Genomic DNA, 21,545 nt, shown 5'->3' on the forward strand with positions numbered 1-21,545 from the left:
TGGCACTTTTTCTTTTTAATAAAACAAAAACAGGATCTTGCTATGTAGCTTAAGGTAACCTTGAACTCCTGTCTTTCTTTCTCAACCTCCCAAATGCTGGGATTACAGGAATAGCCACCATGCCTGGCCTATCATTCGGGATCTGCCTTAGAATTGAAGAATTACGCTCCAGTTATAGTCTGCCTCGACACCACTTAGCAAACCTCATTTCCCTGGTACCAGTGATTGGAGCGGGTCCCTTTGAGGGCTGTTCAGTCTGTCCTTGGAGCCTGAGAAGGGGTGTGATGGAGGACATGATGTATGAGGTCAGCACAGACTTCTAAGTGTCCAGCAGAGGGCCCTGGCCAGACCATGGCCAACGGGATGGGAGGAAGGGCCAGCCATGCCAGACGCCTGACTGGAGGCGGACCCAGCTGCCAGCTGCCTCTTTTAATTCCACGCAGCCCTTAGGTCTCTTGCCCTCACCTCTCTGAGGCAGCTACACCCTGCTTTCCCGGCCATGCGGTGGCTGTGGCCCCTGGCTGTCTCTCTTGCTGTAGCGTTGGCTGTGGGGCTGACTGGGGTCTCTGGGGCTGCCAACTCATCTTTGGGTGGGCATAGAGCGAAGGTCCAGGAGCAGCAGAGTCGACCCCGAAGAGGCACCAAGGACGAGGGGCCCAAGGAGGTACAACACTATGTACCTGAGGAGTGGGCTGAGTACCCCAGGCCCATCCATCCTGCTGGCTTGCAGCCCACCAAGACTTTGGTGGCCACTAGCCCCAACCCAGACAAGGATGGGGCCACCCCAGATAGTGGACAAGAGCTGAGGGCCAACTTGACCGGGACACCAAGTCAGAGGCTGCAGATTCAGAACCCCTTGTATCCGGTGACTGAGAGCTCCTACAGTGCCTACGCTGTCATGCTCCTGGCTCTGGTGGTGTTTGCTGTGGGTATCGTAGGCAATCTGTCTGTCATGTGTATTGTGTGGCACAGCTACTATCTGAAGAGTGCATGGAACTCCATCCTCGCCAGCCTGGCTCTCTGGGATTTCCTGGTCCTCTTCTTCTGCCTCCCCATTGTCATCTTCAACGAGATCACCAAGCAGAGGCTCCTGGGGGATGTTTCTTGCCGGGCTGTGCCCTTCATGGAGGTAAGTATGTCTTTCTATAGCTCAGTTGTAGGCTTGTAGTTCAGGGAAGGGGCTCCAGTCCCTGCTGAGACCCAGAGAGCAGATCTGCAGTGTGTGTAATCCCAGCACTCTGGGGTTCCCACTCAACTAGTTTTCTCTGTGTCACTGTGGGGGGAGGCAAGCTCTATCAGGGAAGGGAACAAACTCAGTATTGGCTTCTGGTAGCTCTCAGGAAAGAAAGTCAGGCCAGTGAATAGGCAGACAGGCAGATGTGCAAGACCACTGGCTTGAGTCCAACCTGGGCTTCTGCTTTAGAAGTAACCACACAGAGGCCACACCCTTTTTTCTATATTCCAAGCTGTCTGTCTCTGATCCACCCAAAAAATCCCTCTCTCTTCTGAGGTTCCCCTCCCCCCCTCTTTCTCTGTGTAGTTTTGGAGCCTGTCCTGGAACTTGCTTGGTAGACCAGGCTGGCCTTGAACTCACAGATCCTCCACCCTCTGCCTCCTGAGTGCTGGGATTAAAGCACTCAGATTAAAGACACTGCCACTGTCTGCCGACCTCCCCTTTTCTTTTATTGTGCCTCCTGCTTGCCCTGCACCCATGGCTCCTCTTTTTAACCCTTCTGTATCCCAAAAACCTAGCAATATTTGAGGGAGACGCCAGTTTCCTACCAGGTTGAGTCAGTGTCTACTCCCTGTGGATGCAAACACCAGGACAGGCTCTTCTTCCCTCCTGACCAAGTTTATCGTCACCTTCAAGGTCATCTCAGCCACTCTCCTCCTAAGGCAGCTCTGAAAGGCAAGCCCCGCCTTTGGGTACTAGAGCTTATAGAAGCACTAGTTCTGTGACTATATTTTGCTTGTCCCTGGACAGATCCCATCTCTCCTTATTTCCTTAGCTAGCAAGCATGGAGGGTAGACCAGATGGCCCTTCTAACTGGCTTGCTCTGCATCTCTAAAGTGTAGCAGCACTGAGCACCCCTGAATGGGGGCTTCCGTGTTATGTTAAACACCTAGATGAGAATGGCTGTGTAGATCACAAGGAGACAACTTTCAGATCTTTGCACATATCTATCCATGTGTGAAGGTTTCTGTATCTATGATAGCAGCTTTCCTTTGTTTTTATTCATTTCTAGTTTTTAAATGTTCTCTCTTTCTTGTCCTTTTTATCTTTTTAAGGGCAGGGTCTTACTCTGTACCTCAGGTTGCTGTGGAACTCACTGTATAGACCAAGCCTGCCTTAAATTTGCAGTGATTCTCTGCCTCGGCCTAGTGTTATTTATTTATTTATTTGTGTGTGTGTGTGTGTGTGTGTGTGTGTGTGTGTGTGTGTTTTGGTTTGGTTGAGACAAGATCTCCTATAGCTCAGGCTAGTTTCAAACTTACTATGTAATTAAGGATGACCTTAAACTCCTGATCTTATTTCTACTCTAAAGTGCTGAGATTATGGGCCTGTATTACTACATCCCCCTTTTTTTGTTAGATAGGATTTCACTATATAGTCCAGGGTGGTTTACAATTAAACTCACAATATTCCTGATTCAGTCTCCTGATTGGTGAGATTACAGGCCTGTACTGTCACAATTGGCAGGAACAGCCTTCTCTTTCTCTCTCTTTGAGACAGGGTTTTCTATATAGTCTTGGCTGTTTGGGAACTCAGTATGTAGACCAGTCTGACCTCAAACTCACAGAAAACCTCTTGCTTTTTCCTCAGTGTTGGGACTAAAGCACACACCAACACATTCGGTGGGAACAGTTTTAATTCACGGCTACAGGGGGCTGGAGAGGTGGTTCGGGAGTTAGGAGCACTGGCTGCTCGTCCAGAGAACCTGGGTTTGGTTACCAGTACCCACACAGTGGTTCACAATCATCCCTAACTCCAGTTGCAAAGGATCTGATGCCCACTTCTGAATTTCATGGGTACAGGGCACACACGCGGTATGTTTACATACACGCAGGCAGACACAATCATTCACATAAGTAAAATAAACACATTTAAAAATAAATAAAAGAACCTTAGCTACAAGGGAAATGATGAAGGGAATAATAGCCTCCCTATGAGCTGGAATCAGAGCCAGGCATTTGACAAAGTTCCAAGCCCCCAGTTAGCTGCATTTTAGGGATTATTTCAATACTGGTCACTCTGTGAGGCATAGCAGTTGAAATGGTTTGTTTCCTGTACTCCCAACCCATGCACACCATCTATCTAGTGGTCCAAAAGCCTCTCAGATTAAAAGAGACCCCCAAAATTCAATGTGATCTTTGTGTCTTCTTGTTGTTTGGTAAACAAATCTCATTATGTGGTGCATCCCAGCCTGGAACTTGGTATGTAGACCAGGCTGGCCTCAAACTCACGAGATCCACCTGTCTCTGCCTCCTGAGTGCTCGGACTAAAGGTGTGTGCCTCTACGCCCGACGTTGGTCTTTAAGCCTTATCTGTCACCTGGTACACACTGCCTAGGTGAGCTAAGTGGTTAGGCACACAAGCTTTGTGTGGCGTTTTTGTTGGTTGGTTTTGTTTTAGATAGGCTCTCACCATGTAAACCTAGAACTCATCATGTAAACCAGGCTGGTCAAGAACTCACAGAGATCTGCCTGCCTCTGCCTCCTGCGTTTGAAAATAAGGGCCCCACTGTGCTGGGCCAACACATGGTTTTGGAATCAGACAGAGTATATTAGAAACTGGGCTCTTTTCATGACTGGCCAAGCAGCCTGGGTAAGTTAGTTAACCTGCCTACAGCTCGGTGTTCTCATCTGTGGTGATAACTGTCTGAAGGAGCTGTGGATAAACCTAGGGCTTCACATGTACTAATCATGTGCACTTGGAGCCCCAAAGCTTTTCACTCTTTTCGCTGTTGTTTTGAGACTGGGTTTCCCATTGTAACCCTGGCTGACCTAGTTCTTACCTACATCTGTAGTCCAGATTCAGGCTAATGGCCATCTTCCTACCTCTTCCTCCAAAGGGCTGGGGATGTAAGTATGTGCCACAATATCTAGCTATTTTTCTTTTGCTCAGTACTTTCCACATACTTTGGCTTTCCACATAAGCAAGCATTCGACTGCTGAGTTATACCTCCGGCTGCTACCCCCGCCCCCTTTTTAGCCATGGGATTGAACTCCAGGCCTGTGCATGCTAGGTCAGTACTCTACCACTACTACTGAGCTATATTGCCAGTTCTCTTTTTATTACTTTTGAGACAGGTTCTGACTAAGCTGCTCGAGCTCGACTTGAACTTTCTCTGTAGTCTAGGGAGGCCTTGAGTTCATGATTCTTCTGCCTGAGCCACCCAATTGGTTGAGGTTTTGTAGACCTGAATAGCCATGCTCAGCAGCCAGCCTCAATTAGTGTTAGTGTTTTAGTGCTATCAAAAAAAAAAAAAATGGTTTTTTGAGACAGAGTTTCTCTGTAGCTTTGGAGCCTGTCCTGAAACTCGTTCTGTAGACCAGGTTGAACTTGAACTCACAGAGTTCTCCTGAGTGCTGGGATTAAAGGTGTGTGCCACCCACTGCCCGGCTTCTATTTTATTATTTTAGAAAGGCTCTTATGTAGCCCAGGCTGACCTCAAATTTGCTACTTTGCCAAAGATGACCCTGAACTCCTGATGGTGTAGTCTCAGCTTCGAGTGCTGGATTGACAGACATGAGCCATCACACCCAGTCACCCAAAGTTTAGCTCCGAATCTTCCTTTCCTTCCTTTCTTCCTGTTTTCATTTTTTTAGACAGGGTTTTCCATAGCTCCAGCTGGCCCCAAATTCACTAAGTAATGGAGGATGATCTTGATCTCCTGGTCTCCCTGAGTGCTAGGATACAGGCGTGTGTCACTACAGCTGGCTAGTCCCCATTCTTAAAGGACTAAAATGGGTAATGTCCACGAAGTGCCTAGAATTAATGTAGACCATGTTGGCTTTTATTTGAGCTTAGCTTTAGGAGAAGAGGGAAGGGGTCAGACACACTGGAGCTCTTGCCCGTGGCTATAAGCCTCTGCTGCTGCCCAGAATTCTCCTGTAGGGAAGACCCCAGCATGGCCCCTTGGTAAGATTTGGAAAAGTTTCTGAGAGTGGGAGAGGAGAGAGAGAGAGAGAATGATATTTTGCCAGAGACTGGAGGCTGCTCCTCTGCGGGCCTGGAGTCCCTGCCAAGAGAGGGGGTTGGGGTTCTTACAAAGGACACTTGGTGGCAGTGCAAATAAGCCCTGGGTTGTGTCGCCCCAGCCAGAGAAGGGAAGAATTTAAGCAGGAGGAGGAGGGGGGAGCACAACCCCCAGTGAGTTCCATCAGCTAGCAGCTCAGGGGGCTCTCCTTTCAGGCGAGTTGGCACTTCCTTCCCTGCGGCTCTGGCCTCTTCCTCTTGGCCCAACGGGTGCTTTTTCTGGGTGCTGCCTGATAAACAGTGCACAAGGATGGTGGGCGCAGGCTGCTTGCAGGGGCTGCTCCCCACAATGTTGGTCTGCCCAGGTCAACACAGGCAGGCTGGAAGCAACATTCTGGCATAACCCGAAGATCTCACACGAGCCTGTGCGGGAAGGAGAAGGAACTGCAAAGATCCAAATTTGTCCATTCCTTCTTTCCCTCCCTCCCCACTTCCTTCCTTCTGTTTGGAGACAGGGTCTTGTACGTCTCAGACTAGCCTTGAACTTTTTGTACGGCCAAGTTTGAACTCCTGATCCTCCTGCCTCTGTCTGTCGAGTTCTGGGACAACAGACACTCACCGCCGCGCCCAGGCTAAGCCCAGTTTTCGTCTTTGTGCTGGTTCTTCCTCAGAGGTGGCTTCCAGTGTCCTGTGGGGCATCAGGGTCTATGGGAGGGAGGCCTAGAACATTCTAGCTTGGGAAGTGGAAAAACAAACAAGGGATGTGTACCCACCCTGGATTTACCATTCATCAGCCGTGTGGTTGAGGACAAGTCAGTTTTTACTCCTCTGCATCCATTTCTCCTGTATGATGGCTGATTAGACTTCTAGGATTATATGTGTGTATTGACCCCAGCGGGGCACAGTTGAGAGTTTATGTCCTATAGGGAGTGCCTGATGGGTAGAAAATGTTTCACCAATAGCAGCCATTGTCATGCTTTTCATGTGTAACCCATGCTCCTCTTCAGCCTGAACCCTCTTTGCCCCCATCAGCTGAGCCCTCTGTCTTCTACATCCTTGTTCGCAGGTCTCCTCCCTGGGAGTCACAACCTTTAGCCTCTGTGCTCTGGGCATAGACCGCTTCCACGTGGCCACCAGCACCCTGCCGAAGGTGAGGCCCATTGAGCGATGCCAATCAATCCTGGCTAAACTGGCTGTCATCTGGGTGGGCTCCATGATGCTGGCTGTGCCTGAACTCCTGCTGTGGCAGCTGGCACAAGAGCCTGCTCCCACCATGGGGACAGTGGACTCGTGTATCATGAAACCTTCAGCCAACCTACCCGAGTCCATCTACTCGCTGGTGATGACCTACCAGAATGCTCGCATGTGGTGGTACTTTGGCTGCTACTTCTGTCTGCCCATCCTCTTCACCGTCACCTGCCAGCTGGTGACATGGCGGGTGCGGGGCCCGCCGGGCAGGAAGCCCGAGTGTAGGGCAGGCAAGCACGAGCAGTGTGAGAGCCAGCTCAACAGCACTGTGGTGGGCCTGACCGTGGTCTATGCCTTTTGTACACTCCCTGAGAACGTCTGCAATATCGTGGTGGCCTACCTCTCCACCGAGCTCACCCGGCAGACCCTGGACCTCCTGGGCCTCATCAACCAGTTCTCCGCCTTCTTCAAGGGCGCCATCACCCCCGTGCTCCTCCTGTGTATCTGCAGGCCCCTGGGCCAGGCCTTCCTGGATTGCTGCTGTTGCTGCTGCTGTGAGGAGTGCGGCGGGGCCTCAGACTCTTCGGCAACAGGCGGTGCGGACAGCAAGCTTAAGACCGAAGTGTCCTCCTCCATTTACTTCCATAAGCCCAGGGAGTCACCCCCACTCCTGCCCCTGGGCACACCTTGCTGAGTCTAGGGGGGCATGGGAGTAGGTGGGGAGGGGTGCCATCCCACTCAAGACGGTCTGCTGGTTCTTTCTTACAGGTCTCACTTTGACTTCTCATCCTGCTGTGTAGAGATGGACTTGGCTCACTGAGTCAAAGTTGGGCTTGCCAAAGCCCTATGGGAAGACAGTGCCAATCTTAATGCTCTGAGGGACCTGTCAGCCTTGTCCCTCCCACTTGTAGGTGGAGATCTCTCCAGGTCATTAGAGCTGCCTAGAATCTCAATCTGGCCATCTTCAAGCCTGGGCTTAGCCCTTGGCCCGCCCTCCCTTTGATCTTGGAACCCATCCGACTATAGGTTGGCTGAGCCCCTCCCCAAACATCACTTCTCTACTCCCACTAGGCCCCATCCTGGACCAGGGGCCGCTTGAGGGCCAACCTAAGCAGGTTCGGCACCCCGTCCTCTAAAGAGGGTCTGTTTTAGCCCCCAGTCTTCCCAGAGGATCCTCTCACTCCTGTTCTCCATTCTGTGAGGCGCCTGGCACATCTCATGTCATATAGCCCCGCCTCCTGTTAGGCGCTTTCCTGTAGAAGGCCATTCTGGAAAAACAATAAAGTAGGTACCACAGCCCTGTGCCCAGTGAGCTTCCTTGTCCATGAGAGACAGAACCTAGACAGGTAGACAGGCTTTTCCTAACCGGGCAGTCTCCTTGGCCTGGGCCTGTATTTGTTGTCCTGCCTTGGGGACAGAGAGGAGGGAAGGTGTCAGGAATTGGGGGGCTAAACCCTTATCTAGAGCGAAACCCAGCTGCCCCTGGGAAGTCAGCCCGCTCTCTGGAGTCCCTGCGTCGCTCAGTTTGCCCTCTCCACAAAGCCCCCATTTGAGGGAATCCAGGGGCTTTCCTTTCGTGGGCCACAGAGCTTCTCAGCCTCCCTCCCTCTAACAGTTGCTCTTGTTCAGTTTCTTAGAATGGACTGTTTGGCTCTGAGATGGCCCAGCTGCCTACCCGCACTGCCTCCCCCCCCCCCCCCGCCCCCACCCTTCCCAGCAGAGTTCTACAGTAGTTCCCAGCACAGCCAGTAGCGCCTCCTACTGGGCCTGCCCTTTAAGTCATTTCCCCAGCTCTGCCCCTGAGGCCCCCTCTCTCTGCTGGGTGGGTTATCAGCCTAGGCCACTGGCATTCCTTTCCCCCATGCCCAGCTTTCTCTGCAGCCACACTTATCTGGAGCTCAGTTCTGGGTTCCACAAAGACTTGCTCGTCAGGCCAACCTAGAACCTCTACCAGCTTAGGTCCCCAAGGGCATGGGGTCATGAGCGGCCCAACTCTATTCTTCTTTGCCCAGGCACCCATTCCCTTGGGCCTTGGTCCACTCAGCATCCAAGTCTCCCTCCCCACTTACTTGGAATCTGAACAGCCTTGTTCTTGATCCCTGGCACCCATCCCCACCCACCCCCCCAGGGCCAGTGATGCTGGCCAAGAGAGAGGGAGGCTGTTGCTAAGTGATGGAACTGCCCTGCGCACACACCCTTTGTGCTGGAGAATGACACCCACCCATTTCTCGGCAGACCTGTTGCTACAGTGACCAGTCTCCAGCTTTTTCTTTAGAAACTGTGTGTGTGTGTGTGTGTGTATGCGTTAGTTGGACAGGGAGCAAAGTGGACCCTTGTCTCTGAGCAGAACCAGAAAGGGGGTGCTTTCCCAACTCCTCCCTCCACCCCCTCCTGCACGCACCAATAACTTTCTAAGGGGGGAGGAAGTGGGCCAGGGTGATCTGAGGTGAAATCAGGGGCAGGGAGAGGACTGTGGGTGGAAGGCTTGGAGGGGTGGTGGTGGTTCAGCATCCTGTTTGGTGGCCTCTTCCACAAAGGGCACACTTTGGACCTCCCTCCTGCCCGCTGGCTGGCCCAGAGCTCAAGGGGAGAGATGGTGGCTCCTAGACCCTACCCTGCTGCCGCTTTCCAAGCCTGCTAACGTGAATGGCTTGCAAAACTAGCCGGCAGACTAGCCAGCCTTGGGAAAGAGCCACTGTCCCTCCAGTCTGTGCCAGCCAGGGAACAATGTGGGATTTGTTGCTCTGGGGTCCCAGGCTAAGGGGGTGGGGTGGCTGGCTCAAGGGTGGGCAATGGACTTGAGCTGTGAGGCTCAGAGAGAGATGCTGACATCCATAGTAGGACAGTCGTCAGAGCCTGAGGCCAGTGGGGGGTGTCCTCTGCTAGGCCCCCACTGCGTATCTTCATCCTAGCTCAGCTCTAACCCTTGAGTGTACCTGTCTCCACTCCCCACTCTGGGAAACAGAACAATCAGTCCTTCACAGAGGCCTGTGATCGTTAAATGAGGCCAGACATGCTCTGTGCTGGAGCTGGAGACCAGCAGCAGACTGCTTGCCTAGGATGTTCAAGGTCCTGGGCTCCACCTCCACCACTAAAAAGGGGGGTTGGGAGATGGGGTGGGGCTTAAGCATCTGGCAGAGTGCAAGGCTCCATGCTTTTGGGAATCCAGATCTTGAGCAATATAGAGTGGACTTAGTCAGGTGTTTTTAAATATTTTTTTTTTATAATTTTTAATTGTCTGTGTGTGTCCATCTGTGCTGGGTTATGTGGGCAGGGGTTCAGAGCCAGAAAGGTCAGAAGTGTTAGCTCTTTCTGGAACCACCTGATGTGGGTGCTAGGAGCCAATGTCCTCTACAAGAGCAGTACGTGTTCTTTAACTCTGAGCCACCTCTCTAGTCCCTTGGTCAGGTATGAACTCATTCGTTTGACATCAGAGAACCCAAACACGATGGTTTACATGGCTTGTCCCCATTCAAGGAAGAGGTGGCTTGGGCCCCGCTGCATATCCGCTGCATGGTTTGGGCCCTGCTGCATATCCGCTGCATGGTTTGGGCCCTGCTGCATATCCGCTGCATGGTTTGGGCCCTGCTGCATATCTGTTGCAGGAGTTCCCGGTGCAGGGCAATGGTTTTGCATGTCCTAATAATCAGCTTGTCTTCTCTCACAAAAACCTCATCTGGAGAACACAGAACCCAAGAAGCAGGTCAGCGTTGAAACATTCCCATGAATGAGGACAGTGGTCCTCTCCTAGATGCAGGGCAGGGGACAGAGCCTGGGCCACCATCATCCTTAACCAAGGGGCACACCTCATACTCTTAAGGAGGAGGAAGACTCCTGGGAATCAGTTAGCTGGTGGCAAATTCCATTCTCAAACCTTCTCCCCACACGGTCAATGGAAGCCAGGGCCTGGTCTATTGCACACTAGATCAGCACTCTGCCACTGAGCTCAATTCTCAGACCCGTTCCTCAAAGTCCCTCAGCAATAGGAAATCCTCCTCGTGGTTGGAGAGTGGCCTAGCCCAAGGCCTCTCACAAACCAAAGACAAAGGTGGCTGCTGAGGTAGGGTGAAAAGAGATTGGGCATTCTATCTATTGTCCAGGCTGACGAGGGAGTGGGGGGGCGGGGGGGGGGATGTCTGAGAGTTGAGTGTAAAACTAAATAGGATTGGATCCACACTGAACCAAGGAGGGCCCACAGGCACTGGGGCTGTGGGCTCCTGTTAGGCAGGGTAGGAGTTCCATCCATAGAGTAATGGTTGGTCCTTTCCAAGAGCCCTGAACCTAAGATAGCAAAGGAGACTCCACAGGCCCAGTATACCCCTGGAGGACATTTGACTTCTTCCTAGTGGGAACTAGGAATGAAGGGGTAGAGGCAGAATTCTGGCTCTGGCTCAACTCTGGCTATGGGGACCAAGCAGGCATGGATGGAGAGGGGCCACAGATTGAAGTAGCTGTCGAGAAACAGCAGTTCTATTTGAACAGTGAAGCATGGGCCAGGTCTGAGTAGTTCCTCTGACTACCTGCTAAGTACCGCTTGGCAGCTGCCAGCTTACACGAGGCCGAAGAGAATGAGGAGCAGGCGGCACCAGAGCCCAGACACGTGTGGGAGGCTGTTTTGTGACAGGCCATTGTGCTGCCAGTGTGAGCACGTGTTTCCTGTGGGTGTGGCACCCCGTGGCCTTCCCTGTGAGATGGGCACTGCTGTCCCTGTGAGTCTGCTGGTCAGTGGCAAACACCCAGCACCACACACGCCCCCAACACAAAATTGGTAATTTATTATTGTCATTATTAGGAGGCAAAAAAAAAATGTACAGTTACAAGAATCATTTTCCAAACAGAGGTTAAATATGAGCTGGAAAGTGTAAAAAGGAAGAGGAACATCACTTTACAAATCATTAAATTAAACAAACAAACAAAAAAAAACCCAAAGAACCAACCCCCCATGCTGAGTTCTCTCCTTGTACAACTCGGTGAGATGAGAACAGAAAATGAAATGGGCCATGGAGGTGGAGGCCCTGGGTAGAGGCAGGAGCTGGGGCTGGGAATAGTGAGGACGGGGGTCGCTTGGATGGCATGGACACTGGCTTCCTCCCTCTTAGGCCTGGTGGTCTCTGCTACCTGGTTGTGCCTGGTGGCCCTACCAAGGCTGGGGACAGAAAGGAGGCTCCTGCCGGCCTGAGTATTCAGGCCCTTTACTGGGAGACAGAAATATTTTACAGGACATGGGGACAATCACCAGTGGCCAGGCTGGTACATGCCCCAAGTGCCAGCCAGTGACCACCTTTTTGCATCTGAACTTGCCCCAAGTTGACCCTGCATCTCTTCCCATCTTTCCAGTTTGCCCCTCCCAGGTCCTGATTGGCCCCTGCAGCATCAAATGGTTGATCTTAAGTCTTTGCTTAAATTAAAAAATTAAAATATATATACATATATATACTGTACACACAGGACAATAACAGAGGTGTTGAAAAGGGAGGTAGAGGGTGGGACAGAAAGTGAGGACAGGGGTTGCGGGGCCAGGGCTGTTGGGAGGGGAGGGAGGGACAAAGAGAAAAAGAGAGAGGTTAGGGGAGCAGATGGGGGGGGATTTATTTTACAATAAAAACAGGAGTTCAAACCTCAGCAGAATGGGACTCTAGGAGCCCCAGAGGGCCCTCCCCACACTGGGTGAGGAGCAGTGGGTTTGGGGGAGACATCGGTGGGCGGGGAGCTCGGCTTCAGGTTAGGTGACTGTGGTCCCTGGTCCGAAGGAGAAGAGCCACAGTCTCAGCTTCTCCGTGACTTTGAGTGTTGAATAAGCCACTGTAGGGTGATGTCTGAGTGAGACAAGAGAGAAGGTCATCAGGCCTGCTGCCTGCAGCATCCTGCAGCAGCCCATAAGGCCTGAGAGGCATAAACAGTTAATCCCGGTTCCTGAGACTGCAGCCAGGATCAAGCCAAGAGCTGTGACCCCTGTAACAGCTCCCGACTGTGATGGGAAAGACACAAAGCCCAGCAAGCTCAGCAGAAGGGCCTGGAATACCTGGCTCAACCTATGATAATCTCAGAAGTACAAGAGTGAGTGGGTGGTTCCTCTTGGAACATAGAACTGAGGCAAAGTTCAGAACTGGGCCTCCGAGCTGCCCGCTGCACCCCAGGACTAAAGATAAGTGGCAGGGCAGGAACTTTCCAGAGCCCTATGCTACCACACCGGAAGTAGCCCTCTCCTCTCTTCTCCCTTCTGCAAGGCCACTCCTGGTAGAGTGCTAACAACTTCCCCAAGCCACGCACCTATGTTGTCTTTCTCCTTGCAGGAGATGGAGTAGCAGCAGATCTCTCGGTCCTGGATAGCAGACAGATTCCTGCGGGGGAGATCAGAGCAGAATCTGCAGAGGCTGGGGCAGCCAAGGGGTATGGGCTGGGGGAAGGCAGGGTCTTTTTCTTGGTCAAAGAGGAGGGCGAGGCTCCTGGAAAGATGTGTTTTGCTGCCACCATGTGGTGAACACTGAGAATAGCAATCGGCCCAGCCCAGACGTGTTCGTCAGCTGGGGTATTTGGGGAGCTGAAGCACACAAAGAAAGGCCACCCCAGCTTACATTTTCTCAATCAGCTCCTTCTCATCTAGCGCTCCCGCTAGGTCTCGCTTGTTACCGAGGACTAAAACCTATTCAGAAGAGAAGCCAAGGAGGGTTAGGACAAGGGCATGGAGCATGCCTGCATGGGGCCATCTCCCCCAGTGACTTCCGGCCCGCTCCTTCTCCCACCCACTCCACCATCGCTGACCGGGATGCCTTGCAGCTGGGGCTTGTCTAGCAGGTTGTGGAGCTCGTTCTTGGAGGCCTCGATCTTCTCCTGATCTGCAGCATCCACCATATACCTGGGGAAGGCAGGCAGGGACAGCATGGGGACACGGTGGGCTGAGGCGGGCAGGAAGAGGAGCAGCTGAGGGGAAGAACACCTCTGGTTCCTCCTCCTCCTCCAACACCTGGTCACCTCTGGAGAAGTGGACCACCCTGGTCTGACTCAGGGAACACCTTCCCCAACCCACAGGGCAACGTGCTGCAGGCTTCTGCCCTCTGGGAAGCTGGGGCCTGTAGGGTTAGCTATAAATCTGGCCTAGATAGGGCTAGAGATAAAGAAAAGGGTTCTCTCCTAGCAGGGTATGAGGTCTGTTTCTTTCTTTCTTTCTCTTTTTCTTTTCTTTTTTTTTTTTTTGAGACAGCGTTTCTCTGTGTAATCCTGGCTGTCCTGGAACTTGCTCTGTAGACCAGGCTGGCCTCGAACTCACAGAGATCCACCTGCCTCTGCCTCCTGAGTGCTGGGATTAAAGGTGTGGGCCACCATCCAGCTATGATGCTGTTTCTTAAAAATATAAACACCAGGTTTAAGCTGGGCATGGTGTGCATGCACCAAATCCCAGGACTTGAGAGTTGGAGTCTGCGAGTTAGAAGTCAGCCTTGTCTACATAGTGAATCTCACTAGTAAGATTCAGGCCAGCCAGGCGTACACAGGGAGACCCTGTCACAAAAGAAAAAAAATGTTTTCTGTTAAGAAAAACTAAGCTGTGCATACATTATACATCCCCTACCCCCGCCCCCCGTCTTTCTTTTCTTTCTTTTCTGGTTTCTGCATGCGGCACTAAGGTTGAATTCCGAGCCTCGTACACGCCAGGCAACAGCTTTCCGACCAAGTTACATCTGCTGTCTAGATGGAATTAAGACGCAAGGGAAGGAATCATTTAACTCACCCCAAATTCAAGACATGATGATTTGAGTTGGGGGACAATACCCTAAGTGATACTGCAGGCCTGGCTGGCCAGTTCTCTAATTGGGTGCTACTGCCCAGAGTACATATTTACTAAGATAAACAGTATGCAAAATAAAACCAGGCTATGTCCAGGCACCAGCTATGACAGAGAGACCATGTCTATGTGATTCTACATTAGGTCTGAAGTCCTTGCAGGCGGGAGGGTGGGAGATCCTACTTACACGATGGCGCTCACTCCTCTGCAGTAACGCTCCCACATGCTGCGGAATCGGGGCTGCCCCCCAATGTCCCAGAGCTGAGTGAGAAGAGGGTGGGGAGAGGGTAGCCTCAGGAGCAGGCAGACAACGGAAAGCAATTTCATCTCTCAAGCTTCCCTTCCGCTGTCCCCGCTACCCTGTGGGGCACGTCTCTTTTTCTCCCGCCTGGTTTCCCTCTCGCCCAGCCCTCCAGCTTCCAGTTCTTCGGTTCTCTTCTCCCAGCTCCCCAGCAACAGGATGCCACTCTGCCCTCCCCGGCTGGCTCTTCCCAGGGGCCTCGGTTGCCCTCCCAAATACACGTGGTCCTCAGCAGCCCTCTGCCCTCACCTTGATGGTCACGTTCCCTTTGGTGATTTTGCGCATGTTGAAACCCACAGTGGGGATCATGTCCTCATTGAACTGTCCTGACTAAAAAGAAAAGCCAGATTGGAAAAGATGCCAACATGGACAGGACCCAGATATGCCCTCCCTGGTGGGTATAGAACAACAGTCTGCAAGGTGATGCGTCCGTCAGGCCAGACTTTCTCAGAGTTTTCACAGGAGGTATCTCTTGACCGTCTCCCGCTTTCAGGCAAGATGGGTGGTTATCAGCAGAGGTACCATCCACACCTGCAGCTCTATGGGGAGGAGGCCCAAAGTCCCTAGGCAATCTCAGAGTCTCTCAGTCCAAACAGGGAGAAAGGGCTTCCCAAGGTCTAGCCTACAGTTCTTGTTACCAGAAGCCCCTTTACTCAGCCCCAGCTGAGCTAGAAGGACAATCATTACTTCCCAGAGAATGAGGCCCAACAAAAGTGACAGCAAGGAAAGAAAGCAGATATATTGTCAAATTAGTAGTGAACTGTTTTTTTTTTTAAAATTAGAAGGTGGGCATGATGGCGCACGCCTTTAATCCCAGAACTGGGGAGGCAGAGGCAGATGGACCTCTGAGAGTTTGAGGGCAGCCTGGTCTACATAGAGAGACCCAGGACAGCCTGGGCTGTAGAAAGAGACCCTGTCTGGATGGGTGGGTTGGAACTGAATTCACCACCCTCAGAATGCAGTGCGCACTAAATAATTGCAGGACTATTCAAAGTGTTGACTTGTACTCCACCACGGGTAAGCCGCAATTTCTGTTATTCACGTACACACGTTTCCCTACTGGGTTGAAACTTCCTCAGGGGAGGAGCCAGGTCTATAGTAACAACATTAGTGCTGGCTGACTATCTGGGAGCGGACAGTGATTCCACTTCCCACAATTCCTTTCTTTTTCTAGTAATTTTCCCTTTCCCCCTATACAATGTTTTTAAAATCTCTGAACTATTCTAAAGTAGCCACAGGCTTTAAAGAAGGCCAGACCCAACTCCTGCCAGGCCATCTTCACTTTCAAGCTAAGAACAGCAGAGCGGGTGAAGGCCATAGGGGAGGGGGCTGACTTTATCTTTAAGCCGAGAGTGACAGTTAGTGCCTTTTTGTCTCCTACCCAATAGTACACTAATTTGCTTGACTCCCGCACAGAGGTCAGGGGCTCTGACCACTAGCCAAGGAGCAGCAGATAACCAGCTCTCACTCGGTGCCTGGGAGCCTCAGTGAAGTCCCCCAGGCAGACAGGATGAGTGCGTCACTCCCTTGCATCTGCAGGAATCACACCCGGTGACAATGTATAGCAGGGGTTCCGCATCTGAGAACCACAGCTGAGCCCCCTGGATGTACACTCATCCTTTGGTATCCACAGGGTTGGTCCAGGCCTGCCTCAATTACCCGTATCTGAAGATACTCAAATCCTTTATGGAAATGGCACTGTAGTGTCTCAGTACACTCCTGAAATCCCAGCACTCAGGAGGCAGGAAGGGGGAGGAAAGAATCAAGAGTTCAAGGTCAGTCTCAGCTAAATAGTAAGTTTGAGGTCAGCCTGGGCTATAGGAGATCCTATCTCAAAAACCAAAACCAAAATCAAAAACAAAGCCTGCACACACCTTATAATTTAATTCCTATCTATCTATCTATCTATCTATCTATCTATCTATCTATCATCTATCTATCATCTATCTGTGTGTAGTGTGTGTTGTCGCAGCAGGCCTGGAGATGTCAGAGGCTAACTTCTGGGAGCTGGTTCTCTCCTGCAACCTTTGTGGGATCCTGGTATTGAATTCAGGCTATGTTGCCAGGCTCGCTTAGAGATAATTAAGCTGTAGTACCTGAAAGGGCCTGATGCCTCTGATCTCAGAAGCTAAGCAGGGCTGGGCCTGGCTAGCACTTGGATGGGCGACAACTCCTGGGCTCAAGTAATCCTCCGTCAGGACCAGGAGAGCTGCGACTGTAGGGCTCCTGATGGATATGGCTCACAAGTGCTTGGAAGTGGCTCTGAGCAGGGACCTGTCGTTGATCTCTGGGAACCAGAAGATCCACATGTTCCCAAACAGATGAGGACGTACGGACCACTAGCAGAAAGAGGGACGGTGGGGGCTATCAGACGGCCACGCCCTCCACCACTCCGTTTCTGCTCAGTTGTGAATTTGGAGCTAGGCTGCAATCAGGCTATGATTGAATTTCCCTGCTAATGACTCAGACTCTTCCTGTAAGGATGGGGGCAACTTCACGTCATGTAACCCCATCTTTTGTCTCCTACTTGAATCCTCTCTAAGTCATTCTTTCTGTTTTCATTTGTGAGCTAGGGTCTCACGTATCCCAAGCTGGCAGGTAGCCAAAGATGACCGTGAACTTTCTGTCCTCCTGACTCCACCTCCTTGGTGCCAGGATGACAGGCACGCGCACCCGTGTCTAGTTTTATGTGGTGCTGGGGCATCACGCACGTTAGGCAAGCCCTCTACCAACTAAGCTATGTTCCGAGCTCCTCCATTTTCCTCCTGCCTGGGTTAGGACTACAGGTGTGCTCCGCTGTGTGAGGCTTTCACTCCATCCTGGGTTAGTTCAAACTATCAGAGAGTTCTTTATGACTCAAAAACGTATCTTCCTGTGACTGCTCCCCTTTGTTCTTTAGTCCTTTTGGGTACTCCAAGACCAGTTCTTCTATGGTGACAGCCTTCCATATTTTAAGACATCTGAAATGACCTCCTTGATGGGCACAGCAACACACACCCACAGAGCACGAGAGCTCAAGACCAGACTATGCCTCAAAGAGAAAAGAAGGACCTTTCTGCTGCTCTTGGACAAAAACATATCTCCCATTTTTTCTAGTATCACAGTTTTCTTGTACTCAGTAGTTTCAGTTTCCTGGACGTACGCAATGGCTCTGTATATACTTTCTCTCTAGTTGACGTTAACTTGCTGAGCATCTGGGCTCACTGAACACAATTCCTATTCACACTCAGACCCCGGAGTCGGGAGAAAAACACAAGGAGTTTTCTCTGTTTGCTGAGACAAACAGAGGCCAAGGGACAGCAAAGGCAATTCAGAAAGTCAGCGGTGGGCATGGGCACAGAGCCCAGGGGTCTCGAACCTTCCTGTGATTGTACAGGGAGTGGCACAGTGCCTGTGGGGGCTCTGGTGGGCTTGAGAAAGCTAGAGTTACCCGGATGCTGGAATTCCCTGCAGCCCTCGAAGGGGTAGTTAGTCTCTTCAGAGAAGGAAAATTTGGCTTATCTTTCAGTGGTAAATTTTATATCAAAATGGAGAATACAGAGGCTGGGGACCCGAGGAAGGTTGAATACCATAGAAACTTTTTTTTTTTTTGAGACTAAGTCTCTCTCTATGGCCCATGCTGCTCTCAACTTGGGATCTTGTCTCAATATCCGGAGTGATGGGGTTACATACATGCTTCATGGGTGCTTAGTTTCAAAGAACCTCTTGACTCTGGCAGGAGAATTGGAGAATTTGGCTTCTATCCCTGACCTTCCATACTCCGAGAAGATGCTAGTCTTGAAGGGCAGAACCAGGCCAGGAAGTTGAACTCACCTAGGTGTCTGCGTATCCCTATACAGAAGCATGGCTTTAGTAACACTCCCTCGGGACAGGAGGGGATATCTAGGCTGAGTGCAAGCAGCTAGTTTCTCCTTTTGAGAAATACCAGAAACATCTCCCAGACCTAAATGCCCCAAACCAAGCCACCTAGATCTGCAGAGACAGGTGGAAATCCAGGTGTTGATTTCCTGTACCGGTAGCCCAAGAGGCAAGTCAACACCAAGTCTAACCAGGGTTTCTGATCCTAGGGGACACAGCATGGCAGACAGAAAGCCAGGGGCATGTGTTAGCTCAGAAAAACATGTCCCAAACCTCAGCAGAGGTTCTGTGGAATAAAAAGGGACACTGGGCAGAGGGGTGTGTAGATGTCAATGGCAGAGCATGTTTAGGGGAGAGAGTGCGCGTGCCCATGCCCAATCCATTAAGTCCCAAATCCATCCAGCCTTCCATCTGCCCAATGTACTAATATCCCCTCTGAAGGGCTCTCCAGTAAGGACGCCGAGCCCTGTGGGGCTTCAAGGTTGGGCAACAATACAATACAGGCAAGTGGCGGTACCGAAGCTGACTGGCCACACACCTTTGCAGACCTAAACAACAGCATTTTTTACCTGTATATGGCTAATTCACAGCTCTCTTGAAAAAACCCATCTTTGGGAACGGCGTTGGGTTCTGCGAAAAACTATGCCCCTGTCCCAAGCTTTCCCGGGTCCCAAAAGCCCAGTCCTGCCTATCTTTGAAATACAGGCTGCAGCCATTACTGCAGCTCAGCTCACACACCCAGGGAGCTCATCTTCCTCTTTTTTAAAGAGAAAATTTAACTCCTTCTCCACCATTCCTCTGGCACAGACATACAACTGCAGTCACCCCACCCCCAGTCCTGACTCCCCGAAGCCCTCGGAGCTGCTCTGCCCTGGTCCCCAGGTGGATGGCGCCCCTCCAGCTACTGCTCTCCGGTCCACAGTATCTACTCCTGCAACTTCTGAGCCAAGTGGAGTCTCCCAACTCCCTTTATGGTGCCATCCATCCTGGACCCCCGCGATACCGCAGGCCCGGGACAGGTTCCGGGGAGGAGTCTGGGCTAGAGTCGGGACCTCAGCTGACTCCTCTGCCTCCAGGGAGTCAAGCTTCCCCCGCCCAGATGGGCTGGGGCTTCCGCGTCAAGCCAGGGGGAGACAGAGCTTTCGGGGTGGGGCTGGACTGGCAGGGACCCCTGGTAACACGCTCGGGCCGCGCGTCCCGTGACCCTCCACGCGCGGAGCGGGAAGGCCCGGGCACTTTCGCCCTGTCATGCCCCCTGTGCGCGAGCCACGGGGGCCTGTCAGCCTGCGGCGGACTCCCGATGCCTGGAGACCTCTCGGTGCCACCAGCAACGGAACTCCAGCTCGGTCCCCTCGTTCTCGCTACCCCGCCCCCAGCCCTGCCATCCCAGCCCAGGCCTGAGAACGGGTAGCATGCCAGCTGGTCCTCCAAGAACCGTGCTAGGCCCCAATCGCCCGGAGCCGGCTCCTCCCTGCCCGGCGCCCGGCGGTGCCCGGCCACGCCAGGCGGCGACTCGGGCTGCCTAGGGCGCGGCGCGGGCTGCCACATCTGCCCTCGTACCGCGATCACGTTGACGAAGGTGGTCTTGCCCGAGTACTGCAGCCCCACCAGCGTGAGCTCCATTTCCTCCTTCCAGAACAGGGCCTTGAACCAGTCCAGCAGCTTGTTAAACAAAGCGATCATGGTCGCTGCCGCCGGCCGCGCCCGGTGCCGGGTCCCCGCCGCCCTCGCTGCCCTCGCGTTGCGGCCCGGAGCGGCCCCTCCCCGGTGCGGCCGGGTCCCGCGGCTCGGTGCGGGCGGAGGCTGGAGCGCGGCGGCCGACGACGCGCTGCCCGCGGATCCGCTCGCCGATGGGTGTGGCCTCAGCGCCTCCTCCTTCCCCGCCGCCGCCGCCGCCGCCCTCCCGCGGGCCGGGCCGCGTCCTGCTCGCACCCGAGCGAGCGCGCTCCAGTCTAGCGCGCGGCCTGGGCCAGCGGCCGCGGGCGGGGCGGCCGGGAGGAGCGCGACGGGGGGCGCTTGGGGAGAACGCTGTAATTTTATTTTCTCTGCTGCCCTCGTTTGCTCCACCCTGACTGCACCGCTTTCTGTCTTGAAGGATTGGTCGGCCTAAGGCCGGTAGCTAGAGCATTTCTAGGCTGAAGAACGGTGGCACGAAGATCTCCCAAGAAAGGGAGAGGATGTACGGTTTTTCTCCCTGAATGTTCGCTTGTGAGCATCCCTGGGTACTTCTGAACATCCCTGGATACCGAATCCCATACCCCGAATTGCCATGGAGAGTTATAGGCGGATTTAGAGTCTTTACTACTCCATTTTGTTTTGTTAACCACAGTTTATCAGGCCACTTGTTTAGAAAGTGAGATAGATGTTTGAACTTGACGCTGATCTTAACCAGTATTTTTACCTTATGGAAACAGGCAAAATCAGGGCAGGGGATTCCCAGTGAGGAACGTCGGTGGCAAAAGAAAAATGTGTGCTGTTTTGGCAGAAAGTGAAGTTTTCTGATAGTGGGCGGTGGAGGACCTCTCAAGATGTCCCCACCCTCCCTCGCAGGAGCTAATCCCAGGGCCTGTTCAGTCACCTGGCTGTACCTTCCTGGTCCTGGACAGTGGAGTACCACAAGTCACTGCTTTGGGTTCAATTTTCAAGCGTACGCAGCGTACGCAGATGGGGTCTGTTGTCTTAGCCAAAGGTGAATTGTTCACAACGACTGTTAGGCATCAAACCCACCCAGGAGTTAGATGACTCTCAACTTCTCAGGTCTGCCTATTGTTCCTCCATATTAAGGAGCATCTGCCGTTTGTAAGTTCTTCCCCTGCTCTGAAGGGACATGATGTAGTCTGGATTTTTTTTTTAACTTAAAGTTTAAGCCATCATACAAAGTAATAGTTTCATTGCTCAACATTTCTGTGTCCTTGCCCCAGACCCATACACTGAAATCCCAGTCCTCAAAGTGACAGCCTCGTGAGATGACTAGGTTATGAGGGGGGAGCCCTCCCAAATAAGATCAGTGCTCTTTTATCAGGAGAGGGCAAGAGCCCGACCAGATCCATACTTCTCCCATCGTGAGGTTGCAAAGAGAAGGCTCTATCTATAAGTCAAAAAGCGAGTCCAGACTCTCAATCTCTTGGTACCTTGGTTGGTGGCTTTCTCATCGTTCACGTCCTGAGCAGCACATTTCTGTGGCTCGTTGGTGACTCGCTGTGTGGTTGTTACAGCAC

The 21,545-nt window shown here is 52.3% G+C and overlaps 2 protein-coding genes across 2 annotated transcripts; one reads left to right on the forward strand and one right to left on the reverse strand.

Moving 5' to 3' along the window:
* Positions 1 to 460: 460 nt before the first annotated feature.
* Positions 461 to 8,026, forward strand: Gpr37l1 (G protein-coupled receptor 37 like 1). Its single transcript, XM_050147770.1, has 2 exons — positions 461 to 1,129; positions 6,267 to 8,026. Exons 1-2 carry the CDS (start codon positions 500 to 502, stop codon positions 7,080 to 7,082), a joined length of 1,446 nt encoding a protein of 481 aa, XP_050003727.1. The 5' UTR covers positions 461 to 499; the 3' UTR covers positions 7,083 to 8,026.
* Positions 8,027 to 11,143: 3,117 nt separating this feature from the next.
* Arl8a (ADP ribosylation factor like GTPase 8A) lies at positions 11,144 to 20,204 on the reverse strand. Its single transcript, XM_050147815.1, has 7 exons — positions 19,888 to 20,204; positions 14,719 to 14,799; positions 14,356 to 14,429; positions 13,151 to 13,244; positions 12,964 to 13,031; positions 12,659 to 12,729; positions 11,144 to 12,204 (listed from the first exon to the last, which is right to left on the reverse strand). Exons 1-7 carry the CDS (start codon positions 20,008 to 20,010, stop codon positions 12,155 to 12,157), a joined length of 561 nt encoding a protein of 186 aa, XP_050003772.1. The 5' UTR covers positions 20,011 to 20,204; the 3' UTR covers positions 11,144 to 12,154.
* Between the last annotated feature and the right edge of the window lie 1,341 nt (positions 20,205 to 21,545).

This window comes from Alexandromys fortis, unplaced genomic scaffold (genome assembly GCF_014885135.2).
Source record: "Alexandromys fortis isolate MF-2015 unplaced genomic scaffold, M_Fortis_MF-2015_v1.1 scaffold_58, whole genome shotgun sequence".
Taxonomy (NCBI): domain Eukaryota; kingdom Metazoa; phylum Chordata; class Mammalia; order Rodentia; family Cricetidae; genus Alexandromys; species Alexandromys fortis.

What these genes read in the sequence shown, in the direction of transcription:
- Gpr37l1 (XM_050147770.1), top strand. Translation starts at nt 500, where the DNA reads ATGCGGTGGCTGTGGCCCCTGGCTGTCTCTCTTGCTGTAGCGTTGGCT. An exon ending in GGGCTGTGCCCTTCATGGAG is followed by an intron (nt 1,130 to 6,266) that starts GTAAGTATGTCT and finishes CCTTGTTCGCAG; the next exon opens with GTCTCCTCCCTGGGAGTCAC.
- Arl8a (XM_050147815.1), bottom strand. Translation starts at nt 20,010, where the DNA reads ATGATCGCTTTGTTTAACAAGCTGCTGGACTGGTTCAAGGCCCTGTTC. An exon ending in AAGGAGCTGATTGAGAAAAT is followed by an intron (nt 12,730 to 12,963) that starts GTAAGCTGGGGT and finishes TCTCCCCCGCAG; the next exon opens with GAATCTGTCTGCTATCCAGG. An exon ending in CAAGGAGAAAGACAACATAG is followed by an intron (nt 12,205 to 12,658) that starts GTGCGTGGCTTG and finishes TGTCTCACTCAG; the next exon opens with ACATCACCCTACAGTGGCTT.